Genomic DNA, 19585 nt, shown 5'->3' on the forward strand with positions numbered 1-19585 from the left:
GTTCAACTTCCAAAGCAGCTGTTTTTGTCAGATGAACTGATCTTTGTCACTTGGAGATCAGTTGTAGTAGCGGGAGATCTCCAGCCAACACCTGGAGGTTGGCAACCCTAGCTATGGGCCTTTGGCACAACTAAACACATGTAGCGGCTTTACACAGGAATCAACTCAGCTTAGATGGGACCCTGTGCTGATGCAAAGTTACTCAAGAGAAGAGCTTTTTCCTTGTAAATTATTTGAGGTTACTATCACTGAGGAGCTAAGAGTTCTATGAACCATGGCCAATGAGATGCAGGGAAATTCTGTTTCATTAATCTAATTTAATAAATGTATTTAATGGCATCATGCATGCATATTTCCTAAGCACAACAATTTATACAAGATTTCCTTTCCTCCTCTGCTGTTCAATGTGTATAATGTTTCTACTGTGAAGGTTATACTATTACATTAAGTAGACAGAAGATGGGCAGAAGGGACAGAGTTTGAAATACACTAGCAGAGGCCACTGTATGCCCACTTTCACAATGACTCCAAGAGTGCCTTTTTACATGGTTCGTGCATGTGATGTGAGTATGGCTAATGGGCATATAATGTGGAAACACCCATTTCTGATGGCTATTAAATTAAAACAGAATCTGTAGATACATGTTACCCTTCCCCTAAGATAAGATGAAACCTTGTTCATTGCCTGCCCCTCTCTTTATTACAGATAGACAGACTCCTAAATGTATTCATTCAATAGGATCCATACAAGTAAGCTTGGAGCAGAATGAGCAACAAAGGACACTTTGGCTTCCATGGCACTATTTCATAGCCTCTGAAACCACTCCTTTGGCCTTGAGTTAGACATCCATTTCTTTAAACTTAGGCCTGCCCCAACCAAGGCAGTGGACTGATGGTCCAGGATTTTTTAAACAAATAGGAAGCAAGGCTGGGAAGTGCTAAACTCTTCTCTCAGATTACATCCTAAGCTTGTGGTCTGCAGGTGCTCTTCTCATCATCCAAGCTCTACAACAGAAGTGAACAGAAGTGAACTCCCCTGGAAAAAAGGGATTGGGAGGAGAGGCTGTGGTGCAGGATGAGAGGAGGGTTTGGTTCTCATTGTCCACATGATACAATTGCTCTGAAAACAGGATCCCTCCCCCCACCTTTGATTTCATCTGAAATTAGGGCAGGACTGAGTTTAGAAAAATGGGTCTCCTGACATTGCATGCCGTTTGACTGCTGAAGATGTGCCACATGCAGGGCAGGATCTAGGTTGGGGGGGTTCCTTGGGACCCCTCTCTGTCTACCAGCAGGCCCCATCGGTCACAGGTCCCTTACCACCCCCACTTGTAGCCCCACCAACTGACAGTGAGTCTTCCTCCAGCTTGTGCACCTTCCTACCACCTGCACTCACAGATGCCCACATTGCCTGCATGCCCTTTGCCTGATGGCACTAGGCAGGTACTGCCACTAGAGCTCCTAGGAGCACCATAGCCATGTACAACCTGCATGTTTCCCAACAATGCTGGGCAGTATGTTTAATTGGGAGCATGGTTAGTGGAGCCCTTGTGAGCAGGTGGGAGAAGGATAGCAAGTAGTCAAGAGAGACCTTCCAAAAGCCCCAGGTCCTGGCAGCCCCAGCTCAGGGTATGCTGACGCCAGCCCTACCCACATTACTGTTAAACTAAAAAAAACACAACTTTTCCTGTATTATGTTTTTAAACACTCATGTGATTTGTAAAACACAATATCATGTACAAATGAAACAGTCCTAGAGAGCCAGCATGAATCCATAGAATATATATGTGAAGAATGGAATGTGTATACAAATCCACTCCTTTGTCAATGTTATCCAACCGTATTCATGTTAAATGTTTACAGAAGTAGCAAGGACAATGGAACTTTTCATAGCAGCAGCCAAATATCAAGATGGTCTTAATGTACTGACATAGTGATAAACATTTGCATCCTTTATTTTTTGCAGAATTGTCCTATCACTGGAAAGACAACTTAGCCTCAAGAACCAGCTCCAATGGTTAGACTAACGATAAATGAAAAAGGAAATCATAAAGCAGGGACTGTGCTGGGCTCTACATATCTTCACTTGGAAGCTTCTGTAGCCAAGAAGACTATAGACATGACAACTAGAGAGAGACCTATAAAACTGTAAGCATAAGAACCATGAAGATTATCCAGCAGAACATTTCTACTAATACAATACTCCATTTTTAAATAACATGCCAAACTGTGGATGCCAGTGCATGCTGGGTTTTCCACTTGCCCTACTTCTATAGGAATCTCATCACAGGGTGTCTGGCCAAAAAAAAAAGTCATAATGTGGAGTGAGAAAAGAAGCTGCATGAATCCATTCACAGTTTCTCGTCTGCAAAGTGGCAGGGTGAGACAAAAAAGTTTGCTACTTAGTGGAGAATACAAAAACCACCACAGCCTGTTTAGGAGAAAGGAGACGATATGTCAGTCACAGTCTGAAGTGTTTCTGAGGAGAAGCAGGTGGCGACACCTTACCAGACATGGCATCCGGACGTTCAGACTCATCTTAGTGAAGCTCCTCAACAGACAACTGTTCCATTCTTCTTAAATAAAGCAACATTTATCCAGCCCATTAACCAAGTTCAAGATGTGACATAGTGATTTCCCACGAGAGGATGGTTTTCATCATCTGTTGGGGGAAAATATCTCTGCGTGCCTTTTCTAGAGAGAAAACCTCACGGCTGGAGACACAGTTGCTGGGTCTGTTCTAATGTATGGTGCTCCTTATGCAGCTTCTGTTCTGACATTTCCCCTGCAAGGTTTGCACACTTGCCTTTCAATCACTGCAAGGACTTCTGCAGCACACAAAGCCTACTGATGTACAAATTGAAGAAGGAGCTGGCTGAAATGTCAGAATGATATGAGGTCCGGCAGCCGGTGGCAAGGAAAGACTTTTGACTTGGACAAAATGTGGAGGCAGGAAGTCATTAAAAACAAATAAATCACTGCATCCTGCTTGTCATATGGCCAATGATATATTCTCACTTGCCAATTACTTGCTGGCTTTTTCAGAGGCCCTGGGATGAGTAGCACAACATTTCTTCTTGTTGTGTTTGTACCGTAATCTATGGGGAGAAACCATCATAGCTGCCATGAGGAGGGACAGTTCAGGTTGACAGATACTTGTTTGCGATTGCAAATACAAACAGAGGTGGAAATGCAAACTCATTTACCAGACTTAGGTGTCAAATCTACATTAGGAGAATATGAGCAATAGTCCTTACTAACAAGACACATGGAGAACACTAACTAACTCTAAATTTTCAGACTCAAGCACACCAGGTTTTACTCCTCATTTGTGCTACCCGAACAGAATTTTGTCCCTTACCTCCAGACAGCTAGAAGCATACTTTTAAATGATGGCTAGAGGCAAATCATTAGAAGATAGTGGTTTTATGTGGGTAATGCAGCCAACTTCTTCCGCAACACCAGGGCAGAGGGCAAATGAGACATGAACATATTTACCCAGTCTAAATCCTGATGTGCATTTTGATTATTCCAAGTGTGAGAGGCTTCAGTACATTTCATGGGAAGCAAGAGAGCCATGGGAGGAATGGTGGAATGATAGAGCCCAGTATTGTCAGATCTGAGAAGCTAAGCAGAGTTGGTACTTAGATAGAAGATCACCAAGGAAGGCAATGGCAGACCACCTCTGCTTCCCACCTGCCTGGAAACCCCCCTGCTGGGATTGCTGTATGTCCATTATGACTTGATGGCATTTACATATATAACAGAGCCATGTGAAAAAAAACATGGTCCTTCTACAACCCTTAAAAGGAATAGGCCACTCTTTGCAGATAGGTGAATTCCATACACCTGTAAGGAACTGGTGGAATGAGGGACTGCTCACAATAGTCTTGGAATTAATATTGGGTTCCCCGAAAGCCATCCTGTGGTGTTTAAACTTTCCACTCTCCTTGAATACTGGAGACGAGGGGGAAGGAGGAAAGAGAGAAAGCCTGATTAAGGTCAAACTCATTTATTCAGGCCCAGCACAACAAGGCTAAAGTGATAATGCAAATGAGGATCAAATACAAACTGTACCACAGAAAAGATGAAAAAGCTTTCACTGGGCTCTCATTTCAATTATGCCATTTTCCTGCTCTTCTTTATCTTCTTCTTTTCCTTAAAGCTTCTTGAAGGGGCACAAGAGCATGATGCTAATGAGATATACCAAGGCCTTGGTGCTTTTGAATGATTTTATAACACCACATTTATAAATGAAAGATTTTGCCACTGTTAACATATGAATATTTCTCTTTCTTGAGTTTGAATTTAAGAGCATCAAAGGATCACTCCCATCTCTTAACTCTCCTTTCTGATGAGATCAATTACTAATTCAATTCACACTTTTGTGTTTTAGTCACACTCTGACTCTTCTTCAAGGCTGGTGAATCTTGTGGTACAACACAGGTAAGGGATATGGGTCTTCCTCTGTCTTTTCTTTCAAGCCACTTCTTGCATCTATGCCCTGAAGAATAACCTTACAAAAATACAGCACAGTTATGCTGAGAAGTAATATAACTTTTCACGGTACAATAAGCCAAAGGAAGAATATCTTCTGAATTACAATATGCACCACTCCCAAGGGTATGCTTGTGTGTACATGTAACTATGCATGATACTGCATTCAGAAAGAGTGAAGGAGTATGAGATTAATTTCCTACAAAAGTACAAGTAGCAAGTTGTTTTGGAGACCTTTCTGACATTGCAGCAAGTGCTGTAGAAGATACTGTGATGTGGCTCATTTCCATGGCACTCTAAAATATCAGAAGAGCCATGTAGGAGCTACGGTGGCTCAAGTGGTTAAGACGCTGAACTGCAGGCTGTGGAAGGTCAGTAGTTCAGCAGTTCGAGACCCGGGTACTGCATGATGGCTTTGAAACGGAGATGAGCACCGCAACCCTAGAGTCGAATTCGACTGGCTTTCGAGCAAGGGAACCTTTACCTTTTTAAGAGCCACATAAGAGGAACCCGGGCTCCACAGCATTTTCACACAACACCTTACCAGACGTTCTGTGAGGGTGACATTGACGTGGGGAGGAGCTCTGATGCAGGCTTCTCCCACATGATGATAGACTTCTGACATGAAGAAACCATGTTGCAGCTGCTCCCATGCCACTAAAGGGAAAACTACAATGGGCCCTTAAACAAGTAATAATTTTACAAGGGTGGCAAGGGTATTTGGTAATTCCAGGAAAATTAGCCATATTTTAAAGACATCAGCCATATTTAAAAGTCGTGTTTATTCCACCTTCCAAGGAGAGTTCAGAAGCATCTGATTGACCACTGTGCTGACAAGGACATTTTTACAACTTCCTGCCAGTGGCAGCTACACCTTATATAAACTGAAAGAGGACCAGCACCAATAGGCTTGCCTGTCTCACACGAAAGATGTTAAAAATAACACCATCTATACTGATCAAGAGAAAACAGACACTTAAAAAACCTTTCAGGAAAGGTGATTACAGAGGAATTCTTGCTAATGACCTACCTGAGACACCTTTTTGACAACATCATTGCCCACACCGAGCCCCTGCACAAAGGAGCGGACGGCGATGAAGGCTCTGGTTGCTTTCAGCTTCAGGTCCCTTGGCACCTCTCCAAATGGCTTATGCTGCTCAGAGTGCTTCACCATACATTCCACGTAGTCATCAGTCAGGTGATACTGAGGATTCATCAGTTTGAAAAGCCTCTCTAGCAGGTGAATCCAAAACTCATTGAGGGCCTCTTCTAGGTTGATGTTGGCACCTCGGTAGTAACGCCGGAGATCACTATACAAGTCTTTGAAAACCTTTACATTCTGGTTGTAAAGGTCTCCATACATACCAGGAAACGTGTCATAAAGGGCCTTCTCTGACTTGTTTAACAAATCCTGGAAATAACCTGCAAACAGAAAAAAGTAGGGGGAACAAATCAGTGGAGAATCAAAAATCTCCAAGGAAGTATACAGACATAAATAAAGACAGTGTTCCAAGGTAGTGCCTCAAATTATCTTTGCACTTTCCAGTATTAACAAATAGCAACTGCAAAGGCATGTAATTTCTACAACATTCCTAGCAGCCTGCTAGACACAGTGCCATGTTTTCTCTTGGTTAATATACAGATGCAATCCGGTCCTAGATTCACCATTAGCAAAAACTGATGGATGCATTTATCCATGTGAAATCTGCATGGTGTGAAAAAAAGACACCAGCAACATATAAATATAATTGCACTTTTTCTGACTGTTTAATTCCTCAGGATAATGTATGCAAATCACTGTGTAAATCAGTATGACAAAAGGCTGACAGGATTAAAACATGCTAAAAGCTTCTTTTCCATGCCATTGCTTCTGACAAGGAGTTGTATGCATAAGCTAACAATCCCATTTGAGAGAATACACCAAAACTCACACATGCAGGAGGGGGAGGGGGGGAAAGCCCAAGTGGCTCTTAATACCAGCTCACAGTTTTTAAAAGACATGAAAAAGTGCTTGACATCTTACAAAACATTTGCCTTCAAGAGAAACTGTACAGCAGACATTAAACTGCTACATCATCTCTCAGTTCATAATTAGCAAACGAGAGCAAATTTTATGTTCTTTCAAAGCATTTTGCCACAGTGTGGTTGACATTTAGGCCGAGGAGTATTTCCTTTCAAAACTCACTGGTGTAATTAACATTAAAGGACAGGAATAGCAAGTGATTAAAAGTCCAAAGAAATGCTGTTAGAATGTCTTAGTGCAAGACATTCAGTATGAAAGGAAAGTGACTTCAAGGATTTATCAGAGTTCTATGTGCCCCACACCTGCAAATAAAAGAGACAGACAGGCAAACAGAGGAGACCTATTCCCTCTTTGGCACTTGGTTGTATGATATCCCCCCAGAGAGCACTAAGATTGGGGTCTCAAAATCGTTTGGCCCTTCCAGGCCCTAAGGAAGCCAGGCTAGCAGTGACGAGGGCCAGGGCCTTTTCTGTGGCGGCCCCATACTGGTGGAATGAGCTCCTGGATGACATCAGGGCCCTGCGAGACCTTTTAAAGTTCCGCAGGGCCTGTAAAACAGAGCTCTTCCACCAGGCTTTCGATTAGGGTGCCACCCTAATGTTACGGCCCTGGCCCCAACATTAACATCAGCACCGATTTCACTTAATTTAATATCCAACAGCCTGGCAGGAGCCCAGACTGTGGTGGCGGCCGTCCATTTGGATGCTGAGAGCACACTGCCACCATTTTTAGCACTTTGACATCTATGTTACTGGCACTTATGATTTTATATGATGTGGTTTTACTTATTTAAATGCTGTGTTTTAACTCTTTTGTATGTATGTGTGTGTGTGTGTGTGTGTGTGTGTATATATATATATAATATATATAAAATATATAATATATATATAATATATAAAATAAAAATAACCTGTAAGCCGCCCTGAGCCTGCCCAGGTGGGGAGGGCGGGATACAAATTAAATAAATAAATGATATAAAACCATTCTACATCCCTACCCTCCAGATTAGATCCACAACAATCCAGAAACCATCACACACATTCATTTTTGCAATACTGATATACGTAGGTCCCTGCCACACGGCAGGGAAACGGAGGGCTGATCTGCGGCAAATGTGAGCCGCAGCAAAGTTGGGACGGCGCGGCGGGATCTCACAGATCCCCCGAGCCGCGTCGCAACGCTCCCCGGCACGATCAGATGCCGGGGAGAATGCGACGGTGGGAAGGGGAGCCTGGCGAACTGCGCATGCTCACACATGCGCAGTTCAGCCAGGAGCCGGGGATGCGCCGGCGCAAGGACGCGCCGGCGATCCCACGGCCAGCGTTGCTGCGGCCCTTCAGAAAGAACCACCTCGGGAGGTGGTTCTTTTTCGCCGCGGAGCAACGCTGGAAGGGACGGAACCGGGACGGATCCGGCACGCTCCCCAGATGTTGAGGTGGGATCGCGCCGGTTTGCTCCGCCCCCGTTCCGTCCCGCTTCCGGACCAAATGGGCTCGTATGAACAGGGCCCTAGATGGGTTAGTGATGGTTCATTATTTTAATAGGTATTATTTAACAACAGCTCTGTTTTTTAACTACTCTTTGGCCTATACAGCCTGCATCTAGCTAGGTCTCCTTTCAAGCAGACATTTAATCCTAAATAAGAGTTAGTGCTTTCCCTTTTAAACAACACATTTATATAGCACTTTGTTCCTGTGGTAACAGGAGGCTGTCTCAAACAGCCCAGGAAGGCTCAGCTGCCTCAGCATCAGTATGATGGCTTGGATCCAGAGTAGCATTTCTGCCAGCAAAAGGATTTCTGTCTGTGGAGAGAAAAAAATGTTTTTGGGGGCTTCTACCATCCTGTGATAGCCCCAGAAGCTTCCTGAAATCCTATTACTGGATGTACTCTGGATTTCAGGGGCAGTTCAGGCTGCTGTGTGGAAGGAGGAGAAACTCATACTTTGCAGGCAGAAGTCCTTGCACAGTGGCAAAGCTAGCTTAGATCCATGCCAACACTTTTAAATAGAATGCACATGGAATGAAAGGAACATATTCCAGTTGGCCTATTAGAAAATGGGGTAGAACAGCAAATATGTAAGATATTGAATTCTTAATTCTTGAAATGTATATGGTATGTCATAAAGTACTACAGCTACTAAATGTTACTAGGTTTTGGTTCTGTATTATATCAGCATCCCAACATTTATTAGATAACTTCAGAAAGTTATAATTCATGAAATGTAGGTGGCTCACAACTGTGTACTTATAACTATGTATTAAAACAGGTCTCTTCCCATTGCAGATCCCACCGTTTCTGAAAATCAACAGAAGTTTGGTTGTCTGATATCAGTGCTCCCTTTTAATCTTCTCAGCTGCCTTAAGGCTTAACATTTTCATTGAGCATCTGGCACTGGCCTCGAATGGAGACAGGGCAGCAGAGTCAGAAGATCCATGGACACAAATTAGCCAGTATCATAATGCCCCTGTATAAATCGATGGTGCAACCTCATTTGAAATACTGTGTGCAATTCTGGTCATCACACCTCAGAAAGGATATTATAGCATTGGAAAAAGTGCAGAAAAGGGCAACTAGAATGATCAAAGGGTTGGAAAACTTTCCCTATGAAGAAAGGTTAAGGTGCTCACGGCTGTTTAGCTTGGAGAAACGACATCCACATTGAGAAAGAAGTACTTTTCTCCCTTTCTCACAATACAGGAACTCGTGGGCACTCAATGAAATTGTTGAGCAGTCGGGTTAGAACGGATAAAAGGAAGTACTTCTTCACCCAAAGAGTGATTAACACATGGAATTCACTGCCACAGGAGGTGGTGGCGGCTACAAGCATGGACGGCTTCAAGAGGGAATTAGATAAACATATGGAGCAGAGATCCATCAGTGGCTATTAGCCACAAGGTATAGATAGGAACTCTCGATCTGGGGCAAGTGATGCTCTGTATTCTTGGTGCTTGGGGGAAGCAACAGTGGGAGGGCTTCTAGTGTCCTGTCCCCACTGGTGGACCTCGTGTTGGACTGGATGGGCCATTGGCCTGATCCAAACATTGGCTTCTCTTATGTTCTTATGGATGTTGCAGAGTTTTTACAGACACTATTTTCCCTACTTGGAAATCTCCAGCTCATCCAACCATTACTTTGTCAGGTGTTATCTACCTGATTCACAAGTCAAAGTAGTGTATTCAAGAGACAAAGCATAGAGAGTTTATGGTGCTTTGAGGCTCTCTCTCCTCTCTTACTTTGCAGCCTCAGGAACTGCAAAAAGTGAGGAGATAATACATCCCTCAGTCCCTCTTGACTTAGGCTGCTTCCTCGCGGAGGTAGCAAAAGGCACTCACATACAGAAGCAGCAGCAAAAGATGTGGAAGTAGGTGGGAATGGTATCCACACACCACACCCTCATGCTGCTGTCATTGCTTCCACCCCACCCATTGCCTTTTACCACTATCACATCCGTGCAAAAGTGCTAATGTGACAACAAACCACTTGTGGGTTAGCAATCTGCCTTCCCCCTCCCCTACACTGTAGCAAAGCTGGGAAAAGAAAAGTCCTTTAAACTGCTAAACTGCTTTGCTCTACCCCTTCCCCACATTGACTTGGGTGGAGTGTCCACATGGGTACTCTGTCTCAGCTGCCTCACAGTTCTTCTGAGCTGGACTGAAGGAGGTTTTCTTTAATCCGGCTCACAGGGGAAAGCCCCAGGAGTCATGCTCTCAGTGAGAACAATATTGTGTGGAAGCTACCTTTAAATGTAGGAACATGCTGTTCTCCATTCAGGGGAAAAAACCCCACCCTGTCTGGAAGCAGCCTTAATTAATTTGTTTTGATCCATTGGAGGGTTAGACTGTTCACTGGAAAGACATGAAAAGGACATGTTCCCCAGATTGATCTTGAACTGTTTGTTTTTTGCCCAGCCAGATACCAAGTGGAGGTTCAATTGCATGAGGGCCAAACCACATGTAATGGTGACAGGCCCATCTCTGGCCATCACTGAACCCTCCACCCATCTGCTGATGTTGTACCTAATATTACTTCCAGTAGCAGAATGTTACTGGAGAAAATGGCTCCCAGAATGGCCTGCAGATAGGAAACGGTGCCGTTTGAATGGAATATCCCACTCCAATGATTTTCATGTGACTGGAGCAGTCCCCCGTTTTAAAAGGTTGACCTACTACAGTCATGTATAATTTGGTTCTTCTCAAGCAATGTGCTTTGTAAGCAACTTTTTTTTGTAGTGCAGCTGCCAATATTTTGGTATACTGCTGGCTTCCTATCGTTTCTCTCTGTGTCTTTCTTTCCCTCTCCCGTGCTATTTGATGGCTAACAAGCATCCAAGCCAACTGTTTTGAAGAATCTGTAAATTTATGCAAATGTACACCCTGAGACCTTTTGTGTAAACAAAATATATCACGCACATAAATGCATCATAAGTCGTTTATGAGGAGGTAGCTATAGTATATAGACAGGTTACTGCAAAAATATTCTAACCCTCTTGAGTAACTTGCTACTATAAGTTACTAGATTTCCTATATTCATTAATGTAATACATATGGTAGTTTTGACAGAGAAAAAATATCTCTGAGTCAAGGGAACTCACAGAGTCTTTTAATTAAGTCCCCAAAGTGCATTTGACTAATGGCCAAGTTAGCAACAGAAGGAAATAAACTACCTGTGATAGAAACATCAGGAGTGAGAGGAACAGGAGAAATATGGTAACAAGCAAAAAGTCAGCAATTTTAGTATATTTTGTTTTGGGAAAAAAATCCTAAAAAAGCAGAAGTTGATTCACACAAACACAGTGATTCCAGGGAGTAGTTTTGAGGTGATGTCAAGTGGATAGAAAGCTTTGTGTGAGAAGTATAACTTGGGATGGCTCTAGTTGCCTACAATCTATCCTGTCCCGTTAACAGAGGATTAACGTGTGGAAATGGGCAGGTGAAAATTTTCATGCTATGGAGGTGAGTAATATCACCTGGTAAATAACATCCTATTAAGCTTTTATTAAAGGGACAGGGCATTTTTTTCTCCCTGCTGTTGGCAATACTAGCTGTTTCACCTAGGCAAATCATCACCTGATGTGGAACCAACCTATTGTGCATATCATTTCATTAAAAAATATGTGTACAGACTGAAACTATGGGTGGGTGGACACACATAAATCTGATTTGAATCCAGAGGTCATTTCGGGGGGGAACGCGGGGGATCGCAGTTCCCCCGGGTGAGGTACTATGCTAATGAGTTCCCCTAGCTCTTTTTCTATGAAACAACCCCTGTTTGAATCTAACTGTATCAGCTTCCTTGATATCCTTGAGACTCTGGAAAACTGAGCCAAATTGGGTTTTCATTGGGATTCTGGGGTCTGATGCATCATGATGACATTATCATCACACGCCATGGCTTAAAGGCCTTGATCCTTCCCACAACATTCACGCTTCCTCAGTTGAGACATTACTTGTTGGAACCCAGGAGAGGATGGCATAGTAGAGAGTAGTGATGTTGTGAGGCAAAGCACCCCGATTTCCTATCAAGGGTTAATATGAATACTGGTGGGCCAACTTTGACTTGCAGGTGTCCGTTGTTGGGCCTCCCTGCCTACACCATCCTTCTCTCTTTCAAGGCTGGATTCAGGAATGCGGTGATTAGCTCTGTTGCAATGGACATCTGCATAGAAAACACTTGAGCCTACTGCTTGGACTATGATATTGAAAAGGTATGCCAGGTATTGATGTATTAGATTAAAAAGCTAGCTTTGTTATTTTCTTGCCGCAGGATTGTCAAGATTGTGTTGCCTAATAAAACCTAATTTTTAAAAACATTTAATAAACTTTCATATACTTTACCAAGGTCTGGTTCCTTGTGGGTGCATAGCCTTGAGAACCCCACATCCCTAAGCACTGCCTGCTTACTCAAAAGGTAGTGGCTCAGGGGGACCCAGGCTTGGGTCCTTGACAGATGTGCATTCAGATTTCTGCTCTGAATACATATTTGAAAAAATACTGTATTGGAAAGTGAAGTGATTTCAGATGCCGAATGACATTAGCAGGCAAATGACAATAGCAGGTGTGATTGGATTAGGTGTGATATGCAGAAGGGCAGTAGGCATGGAAAAATCAGCATTGGTAATTCGCTACCAATTATGAATGCTGATTTATCCATGGCTTCTACTCCTCTGCATATCACACCTAACCCAATCACGCCTGCTATTGTCATTTGCCTGTTAATGTCATTCATCATTTGAAATCACTCCACTTTCCAATATAGAGGACAGATGGACTCCCATTCTAGCTGTATCTGAAGAAGTGAGCAGTGAATCACGAAAACTCATACCCTGCCACTAATGTTGTTAGTCTTTAGGGTGCTATGGGACTCTTGCTCTTTTCTACTGGTTCAACATTGGTTCTGTTGGACTTGCAACAGTACACCTTTTCTCAGTTGGGTTGGCTTGAATTATCTGATTTGACATTTGTTCTGTTTGCATTGGGAGGCTTTTGGCCAATAGTTGCTCTTCTGTGGCCCCGTTCATACGAGCCCATTTGGGACGGGAGTGGGACGGAACAGGGGCGGAGCAAACGGACGCGATCCCACCTCAACATCTGGGGAGCGTGCCGTCTCCGTCCCTGATCCGGCCCAAATGGCGCTACCCCGCTGCAAAAACGAACCACCTATCTAGGTGGTTGCAGCCGTCTGGAGCGCCCCAAGCCGGCCGTGGGATCGGCGGCGCGTCCTTGCGCCGCCGCATCCCAGCCCCCGGCCGTACTGCGCATGCTCGGGCATGCGCAGTTCGGCAGCCTCCCCCTCCCATCGGGCTCGTCCTCCCCGGCGTCTGCTCTTGCCGGGGAGAAGAGGCGCTGCGGCCAGGGGATCCGTGGGATCCCGCCGCAGCGTCTCAACGTTGGAGCGGCTCTATTAGCCGCACTTTTGCTTCGTGGTTTCCCTGCCGTATGGCAGGGGCCTGTGTCCGGCTATTAGCTTCCAAAGCACAGGAATTCCCCCTCCAAGAGAAAACAACAGAGACAAGTAGGATGGCTGAGGGCACCTTGTTCAGGGGCTCATAAAATTGGACCCCTTGATCCAATCTACTTGAAACTTGGTGGAGTCTTTTATGAACATGCAGGTCAAGGTTCCTTGCAAATTTGGTGTCATGTGGTTGAAAAATCAACCACTACAAGCACCCTGGGAAAGATTCCACATAGAGCATAATAAACCTCAAAAATGGCAGAATTCCAAGAAACAAACAAACTAAAACCCCTGAATCCGAATATTGAAATGGTATTGGGGGAGCCAAATAGCCCAGAATATCAGTATTTATGGCCCTCACAAAACATCAACTTGTTTTCAGGTCCACATCCTCTGTACAGAGGGCTCCATTCCAAGAGCCAAACAACACACAAAAGCTGCAGCAAGGGCCTCAATATGCATGCATGTATGTATTTAATTCTTTTGTACTCCACCTTTCTCCCCCTTGGGGACCCAAAGTGGCTTACATCATTCTCTTCTCCTCCACTTTATCCTCACAACAATCCCGTGAGGTAGGTTAGGCTGAGAGAGTGTGACTGGCCCAAAGCAAGCTTCCATGGCACAAGTGGGGATGTGAACCCAGGTCTCCCATATACTTGTCTGACACTCTTAACCACGACAACATCTTGGCTCCCAGCTCTGTGTAATAAGGACGCTGCTGTAAAATGCAAAAAGGGTATTTATGTGTGCATGTCAGGAGAATAGTGCTGAAATCCCTACTTGTGGTGAGAACACATCAGCAAGGACAGCTGCCTCCAACTATATGGCACATTTCATGTGCTCAAAATACTTCCATGCACATTATTTCAATAATCCTACAACAGCCATACAGTACAGGTCAACGTTATCATCCATTTTTTGCAAACCGGAGGCTGTCAGAAGAGTCATATGATTATTTACCACAATGTCAATATTTTAAAAAGAAACATTTATGAACCTGATATTTGTGAATGCTATTTTTTTAAAAAGGTGTTCAGCCTGGAGGAGGAAATTTCTATCTGATGTTGCTGTGTTATATTGGAAGTGAATGTTTTTTTAAGTCTGTTTTGTTTGCAGAGGGGATCACCTCAGTAAGAAGGATTCTGATGCCTCTTAAAACTATTTACATTCTATTTACATTGAAAGAAGCAATAGAAGAAGCAATCTACAAATGCAGAAGGAAAAACTAATTTCCAGTTCTCACCAAAGAATATGCTCTGGGCTGTGAATTCAGAGCTCCAAGAGCACTGTAATGCATTTGTCCTAATCAAATTCTTCCCTTAACCCAAGGGACCATTTTTAAATATGCAGATGTTAATTTCTAGAGTCATATCCTCCCTCTAGCTACCTTCACAAGACCACGGATATTTCAGAGTTTACAGTGCCACTCTGAGTTACCATTCTTACTCCTGCTGCTAGTTGATAGACTGTCTGTGCTTTAAGGCACTCTTCTTTTTATCAACTCCAGCAGGGATGTTCAAGGTACACAGTGAAACTCAAAAGTAAAATGTGGGAGCTTTTCAGTGCAGGAGCTGTGTCATCCTAAATGGAGTACACATATCCCACTACCCACCTGCATCAATTTTTTGTTCAATCATGACACACACTTCTGACTTTAAGCCATTTTTCTGAGATTTTTTTTTAGCAGTTTGACTTCTGTTTTATTTTGGCTTGGTGATTTGTATCACTATGAGTCTATGTTCTACAACAGGAGCAATATGGTTCTATATCACCATCATTCCCAATTTCTGAAGTATCTGTCTGCCCATTGTTGACAGAGCTAATATTGAACCAGATGGGTCATTGATATACACTGGCATAGCAATTCTATACACTTATTAAAATACTACCTGAGAAATCTAGGTTCAAAATCCCCAGTCTACAAAGGGAATGTGCTGGGTGAACTTGGCCTGAACACACTCTCAGCCTAATCCACCTCACTGGCTTGTTGTTATTCCTCATCTAAATAGTTCATATTGCTTTCCTACTGAGAAAGACTGGATCATGAGGGCATGAAAACAGTGATAAAGGGGAGGCAAACCCAGTTGCACCCAGGAGAGCCCTGGCATAATGAGCCCAACAGAATACACACTGTAGCAAGGCACACAAAAGCTCATACCTTGAATAAAACTTTGTTGGTCTTAAAGGTGCTTTGTATTTCTCCCATGTGATTGAGGCAGCTGAGCAAAGCAAAGCAGGAGGAAGGGGAGGAGACTCAGTGTCAGCCAGGCCTCTGTGCTACCCTGGCTGCTATGAGAGTGTGTCTGGGGAACTATGGAATCTTTACTTTTGTTTTTGCTGAATGTCTCTTGTTTTGGTTATCTCTCCCTGTAAACCGAGCCGTGTAACCTTGAGTGCCTGGTGTCTCCTTTCTCTTGGGAAAGCTGGCCCGTTGGCTTGGCAGGCTCCTACCTGTTGTCTGATTGACTCTGAGCCATTTTGAACCCCCTTGAATGTTGTATATCTATTAGTTTCGCACGCTTTATCCTCAGTTCTAACAAGAAACCAGTTAGGGTACCTGAACGCAATAAAGATCTCAATAAACTGTACTTCTTCTGAATGACTGTTGTTGGGAGCTGATTGACTCAGGAGTCTGACATAGTGTTAGAACTCCCCACAATTCCCGTACTCACACCCTACCATGGCTGTTGAGAGCTGATTGACTTTGACATGGAGGGGAAGAAAGGTGTGCCTTTGTCTCCTGTGTGATTGAGGCAGCCTGGCCAGGAAGCAAGCACTGGCTCATTCCCTCCCCCTGGGAGGAGGAGAGAGAGGAGCCTCAGCCAGTGCAGGGAAAGGATGTTTTTAGCAGAAAAGCTATAGGGAAGAGATGTTTCATTCTTCCTCTACTCACTACTTTCTTCAAGCAGCTTCTTTTTCTTCCCCATCCAAGGAATTTCAGTTGTGAATTAGCCATTTGGGGAACACCCTGGGAGGGAGTGCAGCAAAAAAGTAGCAAACACTGGAAGGGGTAAGCACCTTTGCCCACCACAGCTCATTCTCCCCTCAAGAAGCTGCTTTCAGGATCAAACATATAATGTTTACATATAATGTGTAGTTTGGCACTCCTTCACATTTAATTTCAATGTTAATAATCAGTTCAGTAAATTAGCCCTCCCCCCGGTTAGGCTATGCATTTCCTATGATGTTGCTGTGAGAGGAAAGAGAAGGGAAAGGAGGTACGGTACAGAGCCCTTTGTGCCAGGTTAGAAAAAATAGGCTGAGGGAACGGCAATTCCCACCTTCCTTTTTCTCCCTTTCTGCTAGATATTAGAGCTTCATTTCATCAGCTCTGTAGTAAAATATGGTTGCCAGTCCTGCGAGATGTGATACCTCAACACACCAGGTTTTTAAAAAAGCATTTTCTCTATGTGAAATATTTAACACTGCTTCCAAGTAAAAAGACAAGGAATACATTCAACTTAATGGAATTTTGTCCTTTGCTCTGTTCATTCTCTCTCACCCCCCTCACCCAGAATGAGGAAAAGAAATACAGTGAAACGCATGAAAATGCATGGCCTTGGAAGTTGGGGAGTGGACAGGCAGCTCAGTTCCTCCTTGCTTTACAACTCAAGCTACTTCTTTCTGATGGTAAGAACAGTGAGGCCTCTACACAGGAACATTTTGGATCAAAAAAGAAAAGCTGTAGCAATGGCAGATGCAACTGTGTGTCGCTTCTCAGCCTTTTGACTGGGAAAGCATTCTCTATAAAAGTCATCTATTCTTATCAGTTTAATATGTACTACGTCCTCTATTTGAAAGGGACTGCAGAAGAGAGCCCAAGGAGTAGGATTGGCTGTGCTGGGGGCAGGGGAGAGACGACTGCTCCCACCAGCTCGACTTGGGGCTGGCTCCTCATGCGGCCTGGTTTAAACCAGGCTGTAGGAGAAGCTGCCTCAGCCAGGATCTGTGTGCCTCGGAGAGTGATCTCCCTGAGGCATGCAGGTCCTGGGTCTGGCTCTTTCTGCAGTGCAGTTTAAACTGGGCTGCTGGAGAAGCCATCCCAGCCAGGATCTGCATGCCTCCCCACAGCATGCAGATTCAGGAGCTGTCTTTTCCTGCAGCTTGGTTTAAACTGCAGCTTGGTTCAGGAGGCACCCAGATCCTGGTTCTGGCTCCTTCAGTGTGGTTTAAACTAGGCTGCAGGAGAAGCCAAGCCAGCCCCAGGATTGGGCCAGTTTGGTGTAGTGGCTAGGAGTGCAGACTCTAATCTGCGAGAACCAGGTTTGATTCCCCACTCCTCCACATGCAGCTGCTGGTGTGACCTTGGGTCAGCTCCCAGAAGAGCTCAATGAGCACCACCTACCTTAGAGGGTGTCTGTTGTGGGGAAAGGAAGGAAAAGGAGATTATAAACTGCTCTGAAACCCCGAGTGAAGGGTGGGGTATAAATCCAACCTCCTCTTTCGCTTCTTCTTTTTTTAATCCAGTATTTTTCTTCTTGGGTCTATTGGACGCGAAAAAAATTGGGATTTCCCAAAAATCCCAGATACCAATACCTTACCATTATTGGGAGCTAAGATTTTTTGGAAATACCATTTTTTTTCCTGGTCCAATAGACCCAAACCGAAAAACACTGAAATTTGTACACCTCTATCACCAACATCTGGTTGAAGAAAAAACCCCCAGTGATTTCCTGCACAAATCCTTACACACTGTTATTATGGCACTGAATAAAATTAAAGCCCATATTCTCAGTAATCAATTATTCTGAGAGATCTGTGTTGAGAATGATGAAAAGTTTGAACATTTGCTGCTTCATGCTGAAGTGTGTTGGCTATCAAAAGGCAACTGTGTGATATACTTCTATTACCTTTTTTACACTGTTGTGGAGTTTTCTTGAAGACACGAATACTTTGCTCAGTGATGAACTCAAAGAAATCAGGCATGACATTGGTTTTTTTATTAGAACTATTTGCAAAGTTCAATGTAATGAATAAGGTCAATCTTATTAAGGCCAAATCTGTCATCTCTACATTTATTTCAAAGTTAACTGTATTCAAAAGCAATATAAGCTGTTGTAGGCTATACCAATTTCTGAGCTATCTGAGCTAGAAAAGAAAGGTGGGATACAAGAAGATGATCTGCAAGATTGTTGTGGCCATTTGGATATGCTGCATGAAGATATGTCTAAGTGAGGATCTTCTTTTGATCAAAATTCCAGATCGGGTGATAAATCCATTTTTAGATACTGAGGAAACTGGGGTAGTGGAGAATGAACTAACTGAGCTACAAAGGACACTGAACTGAAGCCTACTTTAAGAAATCATACCAAGAGTTTTGGTTACAGAGGAAATTTCTGATCACTATTCAGGACTATGGACAATGGCTAAGAAGCTCCTTGTTGCATTTCCAACATCATATTTGGTCAAAGGTGGTTTTAGTGTGGTCATCCAACTTCTCTTGAAGCAAAAAGATTAACTCCAGATTACTAAACTTGGTGACTTAAGACTCCTTGCCATGCCCTGTTCGAATGTAGGTTTTTTGAAAATATAAGAGATCATTATATTAAGCCTTTAATTAACCAACCATCCCCTTATACTCCAGAAACCTTGGCTCTTTTGCTTAGTGATAAGGATCCTAGATTTACCTTAGTAATAGCAAAATATGCCTCAGTCCTTTTAGCCTTTGCATCCAAAAAATAAAGAATAAGTATTTTCCATCACTCAAGATTTCTGAATCAATGAGCTTCTAAGGGAATAAAAGGGAAAGGGACTCCTGCTCAGTGACTTTAAAACAGACATTGGGAAACTAGTATTCCTTCTTCAAGCCCATACATTGCATTAAGAATTTACTGAGCAATGAAGTAGTTACTAAATGTGGTCTCTTAAGATTCTTGCTAAATAACTATCAGACTTTGAAAACCTGGTATCAATTGATCAAGTTCATCAACTTTGTTGAATAAATTAAACTAAAAGGTTATAATTGGATTTTGAATAAATATGCATTTAATTGGGTTTTTTAAACTTTTATTGTTATCATCTTCCTTAGTGGGGCATGCAAATTGGTATCTTGAATAATGCTTGTTATGGGGTAGGGTAAAGGGGTACTGGGGATGAGATTATGGAACCAAGAG

General features: G+C 43.3%; 1 protein-coding gene across 1 annotated transcript in view; it reads right to left on the reverse strand.

Annotated features, from left to right (window-relative positions):
• Positions 1-19585, reverse strand: part of GPC1 (glypican 1) — a 143232-nt gene that overhangs the window by 25230 nt on the left and 98417 nt on the right. The window contains exon 3 of the mRNA XM_015416059.1: positions 5528-5919. Within this exon, the coding sequence (XP_015271545.1) occupies positions 5528-5919 (392 nt within the window). The remainder of the gene's footprint in view (positions 1-5527; positions 5920-19585) is intronic.

Source organism: Gekko japonicus, unplaced genomic scaffold, assembly GCF_001447785.1.
Source record: "Gekko japonicus isolate JY-2015 unplaced genomic scaffold, Gekko_japonicus_V1.1 scaffold300, whole genome shotgun sequence".
NCBI lineage: Eukaryota > Metazoa > Chordata > Lepidosauria > Squamata > Gekkonidae > Gekko > Gekko japonicus.